Here is a 15,382-nt window from a genome sequence, read left to right as displayed (position 1 = left end):
TTCCATTTTTTTTAATGACCCTCTTATTCCCAATTTTTTTTTTTTTGTGTTTTTTTTTTGGTTTTCGCCCATCATGTATCATACCGGCGTGAGGAAAGAAAAAAAACAATGGAAGTGCTGTAAAGCGGTTTTGCCCGAGAGGAGCCACATCCCCACGGATTGCTGACCATTTGCTGGCGTCTCTATTAATTTTTTTTTTCTTTTTTTCCGCCGTTGTCGGGGTTCTCGGGTTTACTTGGCTTTACTGTGCTTTACTGTGCTTTACACATTTACCTGCGGGGCCATGCATTATTACCTGTCCCAATATGCCCGCACTATACTCAATCCGGTTGGTATTGACACCTTAATGCCTCAGGCATTAATACTTACAGCCAACCCGAGGCCATTACTTGTTCCACTCTCCAAAAGAGGCTTTTTTTCTATCGCGGGACTCACACGAGCTTCAATTCTTCCTCTTTTTTTTCCGGGCCATTGTCCGGGCAAATCCTCGACTTATTTCTCCCTCCGCAATGAGGTAGTCACTTGACTCTCCACTCCAGACGTTTATCTATACTACAGTTCCTTATTTTCTGAAATTCCCGATATCGCCTCCGCAGATTTTCCTCTCCAGATTCCTCGACCTCCCCTCCACAACCGCACTCGATTCTTCCGTTTCCCTCCACCCCCTCTTCTAATTCCTCAAACTCCTCAGACAATATGGTTCGCAATCTAGTTGTTATTGGGGGTAATTCCCACCCACAGTTGACCGAGACCATCTGTGGCGTACTAGGGATTCCTCCGGCTGATGTGCTGTTGTCTAAATTTGCTGTCGGCGAGACGCGGGTGGAGATCCAAGAGTCTGTTCGTGGGAAAGACGTTTACATCATCCAGTCCGGTGGTGGAAAAGTCAACGACCACCTTATGGAGCTCCTCATTACGATCTCCGCCTGCAAAACAGCCTCGGCCCGTCGAGTAACTGCCGTTCTGCCTCTGTTCCCATACTCCCGTCAAAGCGACATTCCCTACGACAAGGCAGGAGCTCCCCTTGTCAAGTCGTCTGTGGTGAACAAGCCCAGCAATGGTTACACTTTTGAGAGCACTCCCCCGACTCCCGGACCTGGGAAACCCAAGGGTCTCGGGTTGATGAATGGCATCGACAACCTCCAAAAGAGCCTTGCCAGAGCACAAATCGAGGAGAGCAACGGCAGCCCCGTCAAGCGCCGTCCTGGTGCTTCCAGTGAACTCGCTCGAAGTGATACTACCGACTCTCTGAAGTCCTTGGGCAATAGTGCGATCCCCGAGGACTCGGCTAGTGTCACTTCAACCGTCTCAAAGATCAACGGCTTCCAGCCGCGTCCTGGCTACAAGCAGTGGGTTGCGCAGGCAGGTACCCTGGTCGCTGACCTGCTGACTTGCGCCGGGGCGGATCACATCATCACTATGGATCTGCACGACCCTCAATACCAGGGATACTTTGATATCCCTGTGGACAACCTCTATGGACGTCCTTTGCTGAAGAGCTATATTCAGCGTAACATCCCCAACTACAAGCAGTCTGTTATTGTCAGTCCTGATGCTGGTGGTGCCAAGCGTGCTACAGCTATTGCTGATCAAATGGGTATTGAATTTGCTTTGATCCACAAGGTTCGTTTTCTCTCTTTATTTTATTTTTGATTTACACTGCATAGCCGAGTGCACGCAAATTTTTTTTTTTGCCGTGTTTGAGTTTGCTGACATCCCCCTGCAGGAGCGCCGCCCCACAAAGATCACAGACCGCCAGAATGCCACCATGATGTTGGTTGGCGATGTCCGTGACCGGATAGCTATTCTGATCGATGACTTGGCGGATACTTCCAACACTATCACTCGTGCAGCCAAGTTGTTGAAGAAGGAGGGTGCATCCCAGGTCTATGCTTTGGTCACCCACGGTATTCTGAGCGGTGACGCTATTGAGCGCATCAATGCCAGCGCCCTTGATAAGGTGGTGGTAACCAACAGCGTTGTTCAATCCGAGCACCTGCGCCGATGCCCGAAGCTAGAGGTCCTAGAGGTTGGCCACGTTTTTGCCGAAGTAAGTGTTATGCGTTTATATTAAATGCGCCCATTGCGCCCGGGCCATGTCCATGCTGACCGCTTAATGCAGGCTATCCGTCGTGTTCACCACGGTGAAAGTATCAGCGTTCTCTTCCAGTATGACTGATTTTATACTGAGCTCTAGCTCTTACACACCCCCAAGAAAAAAGAAAATCGTGGCTAAATATGGTCTATCGAATCTGGCATGCTACATGAAATTTTGGTGAATTTACAGGCGTTGTTGCTATGAAGATGATTTTTTACTTTTTTTTCTCTTCTTTTTTGGTTTCAAACCGCACAATTACACTGTTCTCCAACTCCAATATAGATTATTGGTCAAAGTAGACTGGAGTTCCCGAGAAGACGCTGTGTTCGAACTACGTCTTACTTCTCGGCATTGGTGTTTTATATTTGCAATTTCTTTCATTTGGCTATTTGAGCTATTGCCAAATTTTGCACATACGAAGATCAAACTACAATGAAGACAGCACCTGGTATATCAAACTCGTACCGGGCTCATTCAAGATGATTTTTTTCCTTTTCAATCATGATTATAAGCTTCGACAAGATTGCTACTTCAACTGAAGCATGTGCACAGTCCTCTAGGGCTGGAGATGGAAGCCTCTCTCGAGAGTACTTGGATGCTTTTTCTTTACTAATACTACACAAGTGCATACCACTGGTACTAATATTTTTTAGGTATTTACCTCGAGACCTAGAGAGTCATATCTTCCAAGGTTGGACTCGGACTTTGCCTATTACACCCGGGGCCATCTTACCAAAAATTATATGCTGAGTCCCGCACCTGCATCTATGTGCGTCTGAATAACCACTAGTACTGCACTAATTCCAAGGTTATGTCGATTTAGGTTGATAATAATAGGTTCAAAATACTCTCTCCCTTGCTTCCACTATCTGCAGTTGGGTGTAAGGCGCTTTTTGCCACAGACTCGGATCCGATCCATTTGGCTAACCCGGCGAAGCCTGAGAGGACCTGGCGATTTGTTTAATGAGTTTGGTCATTTCGTCTAGAAGAGAAGCTATGAGATTTTACCCATGCAAAGTGACGTATCCAATTAGGTAGATGCGATTTATAACCAATAAAGAGTGCCTTCAAGTTGTAATACATGTGCATCCATAAAACTCTGACTTAGCTCCTTCTGATAGAAGAAGCCGTAGAATACTACTACCTGGTACGCCTAGGATGTACCAGTGCTAGGCCTTCCACCTAGGCACCAATAGTACAGGTGCCACTTATTACGACAGCATACTCAGACCTACATGCTCAGCTACTGAAATTGAAGTATGAACAGATTATTCAGCTAAACTGTGTACTGCCTTGACCAAGCACCGTCTGCGCCATAAAATTGAAAACACGAAAAAAAAGAATAGCAGATCAACCTTAGATGCCCCCGAACATGCGAGCAGGGTCGCGACACAAAAAGAAAGTGATATCATACAGATCCGCAAAAAAGAGGCCATCCATCACATTGCACGAAACTTTTGCAAAGAAAAGCAAATTCATAGCTTACTCGCTCTTGCTCTTCTTCTTCTTCTTATCCTTCTTGACCTCGTCCTCGTCGGAACGCTTGCGCTTCTTGCCATCTTCCTTGTCGGCCTTCTTAGACTCCTTCTTAGCCTTCTTCAGATCCTTCTTGCTAACAGCTGTAGGGTTCCCAGAGGCATCGAAAGTAATCTCTCCACGCTCAAGCTTGCGCTGGTAACGCTTAACACTGAGACCAGCCTTCTCAGCCTGCTTCTCCAGCTCGGTCTTCTCACCGCTGGATTCAGAGTCATCGGAATCGGAATCGGCATCCTCCATATCTTCATCTGAGTCGACCTCCTCGACGAGCTTCTTGTTCTTCTTTTCCTTCTTAGCTGACTTGGGCTCCTCGGAGTCAAGAGCATCGGCATCGGGGTTGTACTTGCGAGCCTCCTTGAGGTCGAACTTCTGGGGCTGAACAGCCTCACCGTTGGGGGCAATGTTGACACCACGGGGCTTAACAGGCTTGCCCTCCATACCGGCGAGCTTGCGCTCAAGGTTGAAGCGAGCCTCGGTACCGAGAGCGGCCTTGTCCTCTTCGGTAACATCCTCATCCCACTCAGCGAGAGCATCCACACGGATACCCAGGGAAGCCTTGGCGGCCAGAATACGGGCCATCTTACCCTTGTTGCGGCCGGTGGCCTGGCCAATCAGGGAAGCGTGGTAGATCAGACCGTACTTAGGAGTGTCGTGCTTGGTCTTCAGGGCACGGAAAAGGGCCTTCTCAGCACCGAGAATCTGGAGGGTGGAGGCGGGGCTCTTGGAAAGGCTGGTCAAGCTACCAGCGTGGGCAATCAGACGGGCACCAACAAGCTCACCGACAAGGGCAGTCAGGTTAGGAGCGATGGCGTTCATACGGGATGTCAAGTAGCTGGAGAGCTGTGTGCGGTAGTCAGCCAGGGAGACAACCTGGTCGGCCAGAGCCTGGATGTTCTCGAGATCATTCTCGCTGATCTCAGTACCCATGGAACGATCGGCAGCGGACTTGACGGCACCCTCAATCTCCTCAGGCAGGATCTCAGAGAGATCGACAGTCTCCCAGTTAGTACGCATACCCATCTTCAGGACGAGTCTGGCGTAGGCAATGTTGTCGTTGAGGATCTTGGCGAGTTCGGGGAAGTGCCAGCCGTACCATTCCTTAACACGCATGGCGTAGGTGTTCAGCTCCTTGTCCATGTCGTCCAGCAGACCAATGGCCTGGACGATCATAGTATCGATCTTATCGGGGGAGAACTTGAGCTTGTGACGGGCGAGAGAGTGGGACAGACCGAGGGCCATGGTGGACATGTCACCAGGAGCCAGGCTGGGGATGAGAGCAGAGAGGTGCTCACGAATAGCACGGAAAGCATCGGCGGTGGTAGAGTCGGCAATCAGCTCAACAGAGAGACCGGGCAGCTTGCCAATGGCATTTCCTAAGGGCGACAGAGTTAGCAATTGTTTTGAGAGACTCCTGTGCAGTCTGAGTTGGGAGACATACCGAGCTTAGGGTCCGCAACAGCGAGGGAAACCTTCTTCTCATCCTTGATTCCGTCCAAAAGCGAAGCGAGGCGGGGGGTGACCTTGCCCTCAATGATCGCAGTAGCCTCCTCAACAGCGGCGGCGGCACTGTCGAACTTTTGGAAAGCCTTGAGCTTGAACCTGTGGGGTTTGTTAGCATTGCTGTGCCGCAAAGATTTTTTTTTCTTCAAATGGATTCAATGCGCGAATTGAATCTTCCCCGCTCCACAGAACAATTGTGCGGTTTTAATCTTATAGGAACCAGAAGTCACACGTACAGGTTGGTAATTCCCTCGGCGGTGTTAGCATCCTCGGGGAGCTGGTCGCGCTTGAAAAGCTTCTTGTCCTTGGCCTTCAGCAGGGCATAACCGGCGCTGGTCTCGGTGAGGATGAACAGCGACATTTTGGCCACTAATCGGGGAATGCAAAGAAAAATAAACCAAATGTAAGAATAGAAGGCCCCGTTCGATTGGCGTAAAAAAGACGGAGAAGAAAGAGGGGACCGTCGAGGCGTGTACTGTTGGAGAAGAAATCTAGAAATTTTGCAACGGGAAAGAAAAAGTGCAAAAATGAGATTCAGCCACATGTGGCTGGTGGATTATGTAATGACCCGCCGCGCATTCACTTAGCTGTATGGTAGAGGAAACCAGCTCACCCCAATTCAACTACACCACTTCACTGTCGTCGCAATGGAGGGTCTTTACTTCAATGTGAACTCTGGGTAAGCTTGGTCCTTCACTGGGATTTTATAGTGGTGCTTATCATTCCGTCGTTTTCTAGATACCTTGAAGGCATTGTCCGTGGGTATAAGAACAGCCTTCTGACCGGCCAGAACTACTCGAACTTGACACAATGCGAGTCCATTGATGGTACATAAATTTTAATGACATTTTTGACTGTTATTAATATCTGATATTAATTTTCTTCCAGATGTTAAGCTTCAACTGGGTCCATCCTATGGCGATTTCCTCGCCTCTCTTCCCCGAACCCCTCCACCTCCGCCCTCGCTGGCAGGATGACCGACAAGCTGGTGTCAGAATTCCGATACTTGGTCGCGCAGTCAACTGGGTCAACAGCCAAATTCTTAAAGTACCTAACTTATGGATACATGATCGACAACATCGCTCTCCTCATCACCGGTACTCTGCATGAGCGCGATACTCGAGAACTCCTGGAACGATGCCACCCCCTCGGCTGGTTCGAGACCTTGCCTGTGCTGTGTGTTGCCACTAATATCGAGGAACTTTACAACTCCGTCTTGATTGAGACCCCGCTAGCTCCTTATTTCAAGGGCAGCTTGAACCACCAGGATCTGGACGAGCTGAACATTGAGATCGTTCGCAACACCCTGTACAAGAACTACCTGGAGGACTTTCACAGGTTTGTGAACACAGACTCTGATTTCAACGGCCCGACTCAGGAAGTCATGTCGGAGATCTTGCAGTTCGAGGCAGACCGTCGCTCTATTAATATTACCCTTAACTCATTCGGCACGGAGCTATCCAAGCAAGAGCGGAGGAAGTTGTACCCGGAATTCGGAAAGCTGTACCCAGAAGGTAGCTTGATGTTGTCTCGGGCAGAGGATGTCGAGGGTGTGGCCCTTGCTGTCAGTGCTGTTGCAGAGTACAAGACCTTTTTTGATGCAGTTGGCCTGAGCCAAGGCGGTGGTGGTATGGGTGGCATGGGTGGCAGCGATGGAAAGAGTCTTGAAGATCTGTTTTACCAGAAGGAGATGGAGATGGGCAAGCTCGTTTTCACCCGTCAGTTCACCCCAGCGGTGGTGTACGCGTGGATGAAGCTGAAGGAGCAGGTAAGATTTCCATGTCAAGAAAAATGCAAAACAGAAATCAACTAACAGTTGCTAGGAAATCCGGAACGTAACCTGGATTTCGGAGTGCATTGCTCAAAACCAGAAGGAGAGAATCGGCAACTTTATCTCTGTCTTCTAAGCTTGGATATCTTCATGACTTTTGTTCTTTCCATTTGTTCTGTATTTAACCCCATTTGGCTACATGGCCTTGCTTTGGCGGCCATTTCTGTTGTATAGAGTACCCAGTTCGTTTCTTGTTTCTCAGTATTTGAAGTGAGCGCATCGATTCCCCGAACCGGGGCAACTTGCCACTGGTTTCGGTTTCTTCTCTCCTTTCCCAGCTTTTCAGGCGTTTGGCAATTTTGATCTCTGTGAATAGAAGCGCAAAATCTATCGGGGCAAATGGAGTCCTTGAGTTATAGAAGGCAGCAGTGAAGCTCCACAATCCGAGTATCGCAAATAGTATACGGCTGGTGGAATATCATTTTTAGGTTGGCATTTCTAAAGTGCTCTGATGATGCCGTAAATGTATGCCAGAAACCTTCGAGTTGGAGTAGGGCCCGCGCCGCATCCCAACCTTGAAATAACTCATGCAAGGTAATGTCTACATCGAAAGCAGAACAGACAAAGTTAGACTTTTCTTCAAGAATCTCAGGTACTCGAATCAGAATTCCTTAAATAGGTTAATACTGGGTGAATTGAATGGTGTATCTGAATCCGACCAGTGAAGCGGGCTGAGATCTATAGTAATTGAGACCGCCTGATATACCGCCATTTTATACAGGCAAAATATGCAATTTTCCCTGCGGTTTGAACTTCTACCTTTTGAAGAATATCTAAACATCTCACAATCCAACACAATGAGGGTAGGATTTTCTGATCGAATGCTATAATTTACAGTATGCTGATATATACCTTCAGATCATTGACCCCCAGTCTGCTGTCCTCACCAATATCGAGGTTCTAGCTTATTTGACATCCAATCCACCCCGCCGCTCCCCGAACCCGCCATCGAATGCCGATCGCCTTTGGGTTCCTAGCCCTGACCTAAGAGATCATAACACAGTCGTGAAAGAGGTAAGCTTGGCGACCTTACAATTGCTTTTTTCACCCAAATTCTATCCTAGGCAGAGATCGAGCCTGAAATCAGCCGAATCCTTCCCAGAAGAGAGAAAAAAGGCCCACCGATATCTGGAACGAGAAGCTAACAATCTCATTTCACTCTATTAAGATTCACAATTATGTCTCTCGCATCTCACCACACATCCTCAAATATCCTCGCTCCACACCTCGCCCTTCCTCCTCGCAATCTGCCTCTGCAGCAGCTATGATGGGAACCATGCGCCCAGCAGCTGAAAGCAGCGACATAGATAACAACGACCCCTCCAAACCTTCAATCCCTCCTCCTGTCATCCCGTCTGAGCAAACACCTATGGATCATGCCCTCCGTGAATTGATTATGAAATTGCAGCCCTACGGCTTGACCAAGGCGGAAGTGGTTATGATTCTCAATTTGGGAGTTGGGGCTTCCAGCCCCGCGGGTCAGAACGGCGAAGATGTTAATGGCAATGGAGATGCAATGGAGGTTGACGAGAATGGTGTTAATGGAGAGGGGGAAGAAGGCGAGGAGGATTTCGGAGCGCTGGCGCTTTTTGAGTCCGTTGTTGAGGAGAGAGAAGCGCGCATCTCGGATGAAGATGTGCAGATTGTGCTGGGGATTATTCGAGAGGTCTTGAGTAAGAATTATGATTAAGATCTCAAAGACTATCCCTTTTTCTTTGCCATTTTGTTTAAAAAGATGTATGGTTTTTCTAGTGCTTGATATCCCGGCCGTTTTGGCCTTTGAATACTACTGTATAAGTCTTCAAGTTATGCTCAGTGATGAAAGTCATACTACGGAGCCAGTAGTCACTCACACCTATACTCATCAATAGACATACTTAAATAGTTAAATGGTTGCCTACTACAGGGACGTGTAACTGGTGGAAATCCATATCAATCGCTACTGATAAATTTGTAGAGACCACCTGGGCAGCAGCAGAGCTTGAGGCATGGAATACATGTACTGCAAAGAAACATAAGAGCTTAATGAGGGTGTAATGAGAGGTAAATTCCTCGTGGGAGCACTCAAGATTCGAGTCAGGGTTAGCTGAGACATAATTTGATATTATAAGGTTATACTTCTGAATTGTTTGACCACAAGTGATAACCTTGGAAGTGAGTCACCTATTTGTAGGTGAGTAATCACTCATACACAAATTTCTTGAAAGTTTGGCGGAACATCCATCATGATCGTATCATTTATAAATGGTACATGTAAATGAATCCATCTCTTGAGCTATTTACCTCAGCTACTCCTACATACCATAACACTATCATATAAAATGTTGCCTGGATGCTGGACTCAGAGGCGGCACGTCCATCGCGTGAAGCCTACCCTTCCCATCAAGCATCCAACGCCTAAGTCACAGAGGCTCGCTTAGTCTACTGGCTACAACTTGAACTACAACGCCTTGATGCAGCAGAACAAAGCACTGCCATGTCATGCACCCTGATATCGATGGATGGACTATTATCCTCGGCCTGCACGATATCCATACCTATACGTCGAAACACATCCAGGATAACCCTGGATTCTGTGTCATAGCGACCTAGTCTTCACCAGAGGCCTGCGCTTTGAAGTCCATGACATTGTACTGCGAAGAAATCAGTATGCTCAGGACTCATGATGTGTCGGTTCCTCACGTACTATCTCTCCTTGAGGATCCGCTCGAGTTCAACACTTTAACCTATGAAGATACGTTCTACTAACAGCTCCTGGTGGATGAGTATTCGAGCATTGTAGAGCGTGTCTATGATGGCTCCGACACAATCGAAACAAATTTCGTGCAGACCTACACGCCGACCTTGAAAGAGCTGTTGATAGTGCAAAGCACTGATCGGGTCGAAGATACCTACATCAGCGGGGTCAAATCCAATTTCGCTACTTGGACCGCCACCACTTGTCTAGCACTGAGAAGTGGCCAGTTTACCTCGGTCCATGGCTTGCACCGGAAGGCGTCGTCGTCCTCTGAACTCAATGAGACGCAACTCCCGCTTCGGCATAGCCTATTGGCAGTACACACTTTATACAGAAGATGATTTATATGGATAGGGCCCTCAAGCTAGGTAAGTCTCCCTTGAATCCATTGTCTTGTTCCAAACACCAATCTTGCTCACACTCTGTTGACTCCTTTGGCAGGAGTTATAAATCCTCAAATGAACTATGTTTTACATGGCAAAGAACACATACTTCAAGGCAATGAATGGTGACATTCTCGGATACCCCAAAGAAAGCCTCATGAAAGCCAGCACCACGATGGACATAGAGCCACAATACCATGCAATTCATGCCTTGCCTTTGATGGGCCATTTACAACTTGCGTGAAGGTCAAATGGCACCCCTGCACCCAAAGATATGGCAGAGAGGATAAAGAGCGGCATCCTAGAGAAATTCGCGATGCCCTTGGCTGTTTGTATAGATCTCGAGGCATGTGTAAGCACCGGTCGAGTCTTCCAAGTGGGCATATGTGACCTAGAGGGAAGGAAACTTTTGAATTGCGAAACAATCCTAAGTCGCGAAGAGACACGGAGGACGTCAGCAGACCCGGGCAGCATGAAGGAAACCCTACAGGTCACTTTCGAGCGCAAAGCTCGCGCTCTGTCCTCGGCAAACGGGTATATGTATGTCGAACAGGTGGGTGCTAGGCTGATGAAACTCTTTCCTCGTCCCGAAGAGGGGATTTTCATTTCTTGGGCCATGTGATTGGAAATCTTATTACTTCCACCTCACTCTCTCGGTTTACCTCAGTCCAGTCCAACTTTTCTAATTGAGGCCTCGAATAGTGGGCTTTTGCTACCAAGCCCCAACTCATCCATGAATATGATCAAATTAGCTACTTAGCCACCAAAGTGACAACATAATGAACATCTCCTACCAAACCCGCTCACTACATAGTAACGGATTCTCTTGAGTTGAACCACTACCGCCACCACCACATTTAAGTCCCCTGCTGCTGCTGCCGATGCCGATGCCGCATAGCGAGGACTCCTCTTCCAGCTCGGATGGCGCGTACTGCGAGGACATCGATTCGACAAGCGCAGAAGAGGAATCAGATAACGAGTCTTCGGGTGTCGGTCATAGCAGACCTTCAGCTCTTCCTTGAACTAAAACTCGCTCAGCGCTTCGAACAAGGCTACTCGGCGCAGATAGTGGCGCATAGAGCGCGTCTCCTTTCGGTTTTTCCTTTTCATTCGCTTGGGTGCTTTTAAATTTTGTCCTATAGTTTACCATATGCGGCGCTTAGTGCGATCTCCGCATCCCAGGTATCTGTTCACGATCTACGTGGCAGCTTCTCTCAAGTTTGAAGCGAGCGAGTCAATTTTGTTGGTACTCAGAATTCAACACTCAGACTTGCCTTATTCCTCTGGGAGATTGCACACCGACTCGGAAGTCATTGACCAACCTCAGAGCTGAACAATAACACTCTCATACTATGTATATTTTATTGGATATCAAATCACCTTTCCAAAATATGACAATATTGAAATATTCTTTGAGCTAAACCAGTTGTTTGACAGTTATTTACGAAGTAAAGCACTAGTAACACTCATACTGACACCAGTAAATCAATTCTAATCACAATATCATATCTATAGTAGTCCGTCAAGGCTATGAACATGGTAAACGACGGAGAAGCCACCCAATTAAAACGCCTTAGCAGAATGAGGTACAGAATCCCATAGCATGGCGATCTGATAATAGTAAACCCGAACAGAAAGCAAAAAACACAAAGTGGTATCAAGCTCAGCAAAAAGATCATTGGATCTCATGGCTTCGAACGCAGAAGCAAGTATATACATAAAGCTTCAAAGCACAACATCCGATTGCACATCAATATGACAGCATCATTCATGTACACAGGAGCAAAGACATCAACTCGAGATGAGCAACGCTAATTAACATCAAAAGACCTCGAAGGAGGAAGAGAAATTGAATAGAGGGATTACCACTCTTCCACATCCTCGGCTGCCTCAGGTGGTTCTTTGCCGTGAATGATGTTTCCAAACTTGTTGTAAACAGGTTCATCTGGATCTCCATTCTCTTTGGCCCAAGGTCCTAAGTCATCATCGAAGAGATCTCGCTCTTGGCCTTCGCAGACTTCTGATAGTGTGACCCAGTTCTCTTCGTCTGTCCACACTCCACCTCGTCCTCCACGCATATCCCACCAGTTCTGACCACCTAGCAGCGCTGACTGTGCGGCGTCAAACCCGTGGGCAACACGGACATATCGACGGAGAAGAGCACGGGCCCAGGGGAAGAACCACATCTTCTCCCACCAGGCATTTCGGAGTTTCTCATCTCCATTCAGATGCGCGAGGACGGGGACAGTAGCGGAGTGGGGGTTGGTCATCAGAGGTGCATTATGCCATGAGTGCTGCTCCGGATTGGGCAGCTTATCGAGCTTAGCATCCCATTCTGGGCGGGTAGTTTGGTCTTTGGCGAACCGACTCTGGTTGTATGGGTTCGGGAGAGCGGCAATGTCACTAGGGAGAAGAAGACGATGTTCACGAGGGACACCATATTGGGCCTGGAGAATCGATGTCTTGGTGATGTTATTGAACTTGATCCACTCGACATCATCGCGAGCGAGGATTTGGTTGAAAAAGAGCTGCGATTCAAAATCGACTCCGATGCCGAACTCGTACCGACGACCCGTCTCAAGACGAAGACTGATGGTTGAGATATTGGAGGGCTCGTTGATACCCAAGAGTCCCTGAAACCATTCCGTGATACCATTCACAGTGCGACGTCGTTCCAGTTCACGAATAACCTCTTGTCGTCCATACATCTGCGTCAATGCCTGGTAGTCACCGTGTTTCTTACGACGCTGCTCGAGAATTCGTAGAGCCTCATCATATATGAGTCGCAAGTCTGCCGCTTGTCCAATGACAGCACCAGGATTCAACCATCGAGGCCTATTCAGGTGTCCATCGGGATAGATATCTGTCTTCCAGCCGAACACATCTGGAGGAAGCGTTGACTGCGGCACAGAAATGCACCCCGCATCATCTTCCAGAGAACTATAGCACTTTTTGCTAGCGCCAAAGAGAACACGCTGCGAGTACTTCTGTACAAGATCTGGTGGTGCGCCCTCAGTTGTTGACTCCACTGTGCCGACTCCGTACCTCTTGAGTAACTTGCGATTGTTCTTCCGCAGGATGTCTTGAAACCGTGTCACAAGAATATCAGGTGGAAGTTGGAAGAAAACATCATCGGCATCCACCATCAAAACGATATCGTGGTCGTGGACTACCTTGCTCTGCTTCAGATAATCGCGTATGCGGGTCATCCGGTCCACGGTCTTCTCGAAGTCCGTCGCGCCGGTCGTTTCGTGTCCGTATCCGACGAGGGTTGGTGGTGGGTATCCTAGGATCATCGCTGATGCCAATGCTCGACATGTGCCGCGCGAACCCTGTTGGGCTGGTACCAAGACATGGAGTTGAGGGTTGGGTTTGTCCAGGTCATGAGGAAGGGTCTGGTTCATGAAGATGTCGGTCCGTTGAGGGAGTGCAACCTGCGCATTCTCGGGGGATTCTGGAAAGGGGTGAAGGGAGGGGAATTTGGCCCAGAAGTCGGGTTCATTTCTCTGTGGACGTAACAATCGTTAGTACTTTGGCGTTTGTCTCTTCTCCTTCGTCTTTCTCGTTCGCAGCGCTACTGAACCGGTGATCGAGGTATGCCCGTCGAGCGCACCCGTGGAAGTCAAGGGAATGTCTTCAAAGAACTCACCCTTGATGATGAAATTATGAATAAAAAGAAGAAGAAGGCAATCGCAGAATATGCGATGGCTTTGGCTCTTGGTGTACGAGGCCTTTGGTGGTAGAACCGCCACAACATGGTAGTAGTGGCTAATTTGACCTCCTCGAACTGTGGCAATGGCGGGCTCGAAGGCGCCATGCTGAGGAAGAAAAGCCGGAACGACCTCAGATAGAATTAAAGAACGATTTGCACATGTCGTGAAACCCTCGTGGTTGACGACGATTCATTCTATGGAGCAAAGGCCACGCGGGAGGTACGCAATCGATGCAGGTGGAGATGGAAACGGCATATTAATCTGGGACTTGATCGGCATTTTCCCGTCACACAAAGGATTACAAGCACTGTGGTAGTTCAAGTTTTCATATAGAATAAATAAAAGTAATCCTTGAAATTCAAATGTTTCATATAAATTGAACTTCTTTATTGTATAAATTGGTATGGTTTTTTTATAACTTGAATCTACTCCAGGTAGATTTCTTCCTTTAATCGCTGCAGGTTGCGGAATAGCCCACCTCCTGCTACTCCACTATCCCCATCTCGTCTTGGTTCCGATCTTGACTTTGAGCCACGCTGGCTTTGCTCAGCCATCGCCTTATGATGATCAAGATTGCGTCGCCTCTCATCCACCAGACGACCGAGATTGTCCACAAATCGCTGACGCGCCTTCTCCTCCGCCGAGCCTTTCCATACAGTTGCCAATGTCCGTAGTGTCTCCACACGGCGGGTGGCTGCATCCAATCCAGCACGGCCACTCCCGGCACTGTCCAACAGTTCCAATATCTCTGTTCGTAGCTTCTTCATAACCTCCTGGCCTTTTTCCTCTTGGTCACTGCCATCTACAGTGATGTCGGGTCCAGAGACAGATATAAAAGATGATGAGAAAGAGATTTCCGAGGGTGGTAGAGGCCACTCCATAGCGTCGCCGAAGGTTTGAACCACGTCCTCTAGTCGCGAGCGGACTTGATTCAGAGTGCGTAGGTTTGTAATGTATTCCGGGTCCGCAATCGCATCCTTCTTCTGTACAGGTTCTGTGACCTCCACCTCGTCCTCCTTGGTAGATGTAGTATCCTCTGTCGCAGCTTCGGTTGCGGTCTTCTCGGCAGTTGAAGGGAGAGTTGTATTTGAGTCTGGAATGAACTTGGTGATATCGTCTCGCAATACTTCGGTCAAGGTTTCGGACAAGCCAATAGTTTCTCCTCGTAATACTTCTACCTCGTACGCAAGACGGCCACCGCTGCGCAGAATTTCATCGCTCAGCTGGGACAATGTGCTGGATAAACGGACGTTCTGGGCGCTGATCTGTGACAGGAGCGACTGCACTTGGGCTGATAGTTCAGTCAACGGCACAGAGCCGGGTGTTCGAGAGGCATTGAGTTGTGATGAGGCGACCGTCAATGGAGAAAGGGATTCGTTGAGGAATTCAGCTGGATCGAAGCTTGAATCGGCGAAGTTGGGGGTCGCGTCGGATACATTAGGGGATTTAATATTAGCTCGAGAGGTCGAGGTGTAGCTTTGAGAAGCCATAGTCATTAATGTCAATGGCTCGAATTTAAGCGGCCTTTGAAATAAGGAGCTTAATAGGAGTCAAGCAAGTCTGGGGATCTGTTGGCGGGGAGAG

At 48.3% G+C, this 15,382-nt stretch overlaps 6 protein-coding genes across 6 annotated transcripts; 3 read left to right on the top strand and 3 right to left on the bottom strand.

The window, feature by feature from the left end:
• Nucleotides 1–696: 696 nt before the first annotated feature.
• N7483_000419 (ribose phosphate diphosphokinase subunit PRS5) lies at nucleotides 697–2,179 on the top strand (the record flags this gene model as incomplete). Its single annotated transcript, XM_057083857.1, has 3 exons — nucleotides 697–1,623; nucleotides 1,727–2,050; nucleotides 2,123–2,179. 3 exons carry the CDS (start codon nucleotides 697–699, stop codon nucleotides 2,177–2,179), a joined length of 1,308 nt encoding a protein of 435 aa, XP_056950006.1.
• Nucleotides 2,180–3,580: 1,401 nt separating this feature from the next.
• On the bottom strand, nucleotides 3,581–5,495 carry nop58 (RNA-processing protein NOP58; the record flags this gene model as incomplete). Its single annotated transcript, XM_057083856.1, has 3 exons — nucleotides 3,581–5,007; nucleotides 5,073–5,233; nucleotides 5,371–5,495. The coding sequence occupies 3 exons, from the start codon at nucleotides 5,493–5,495 to the stop codon at nucleotides 3,581–3,583; spliced, it is 1,713 nt and encodes a 570-aa protein (XP_056950005.1).
• A 286-nt stretch (nucleotides 5,496–5,781) lies between these two features.
• Nucleotides 5,782–7,041, top strand: N7483_000417 (H(+)-transporting V0 sector ATPase subunit d; the record flags this gene model as incomplete). Its single annotated transcript, XM_057083855.1, has 4 exons — nucleotides 5,782–5,813; nucleotides 5,873–5,961; nucleotides 6,031–6,902; nucleotides 6,958–7,041. The coding sequence occupies 4 exons, from the start codon at nucleotides 5,782–5,784 to the stop codon at nucleotides 7,039–7,041; spliced, it is 1,077 nt and encodes a 358-aa protein (XP_056950004.1).
• A 721-nt stretch (nucleotides 7,042–7,762) lies between these two features.
• On the top strand, nucleotides 7,763–8,655 carry N7483_000416 (uncharacterized protein; the record flags this gene model as incomplete). Its single annotated transcript, XM_057083854.1, has 3 exons — nucleotides 7,763–7,768; nucleotides 7,824–7,979; nucleotides 8,134–8,655. 3 exons carry the CDS (start codon nucleotides 7,763–7,765, stop codon nucleotides 8,653–8,655), a joined length of 684 nt encoding a protein of 227 aa, XP_056950003.1.
• A 3,292-nt stretch (nucleotides 8,656–11,947) lies between these two features.
• On the bottom strand, nucleotides 11,948–13,902 carry N7483_000415 (glycosyltransferase domain-containing protein; the record flags this gene model as incomplete). Its single annotated transcript, XM_057083853.1, has 2 exons — nucleotides 11,948–13,591; nucleotides 13,735–13,902. 2 exons carry the CDS (start codon nucleotides 13,900–13,902, stop codon nucleotides 11,948–11,950), a joined length of 1,812 nt encoding a protein of 603 aa, XP_056950002.1.
• Nucleotides 13,903–14,223: 321 nt separating this feature from the next.
• Nucleotides 14,224–15,288, bottom strand: N7483_000414 (uncharacterized protein; the record flags this gene model as incomplete). Its single annotated transcript, XM_057083852.1, has 1 exon — nucleotides 14,224–15,288. The coding sequence occupies one exon, from the start codon at nucleotides 15,286–15,288 to the stop codon at nucleotides 14,224–14,226; it is 1,065 nt and encodes a 354-aa protein (XP_056950001.1).
• Nucleotides 15,289–15,382: the final 94 nt, after the last annotated feature.

This window comes from Penicillium malachiteum (genome assembly GCF_028827825.1).
Source record: "Penicillium malachiteum strain IBT 17515 chromosome Unknown utg000001l:1.0-8184562.0:1.0-8186909.0, whole genome shotgun sequence".
Classification (NCBI taxonomy): Eukaryota; Fungi; Ascomycota; class Eurotiomycetes; order Eurotiales; family Aspergillaceae; genus Penicillium; species Penicillium malachiteum.
The sequence above is the reverse complement of the archived record's forward strand: the minus strand, read 5'-3'. Positions and strand labels throughout refer to the sequence as shown.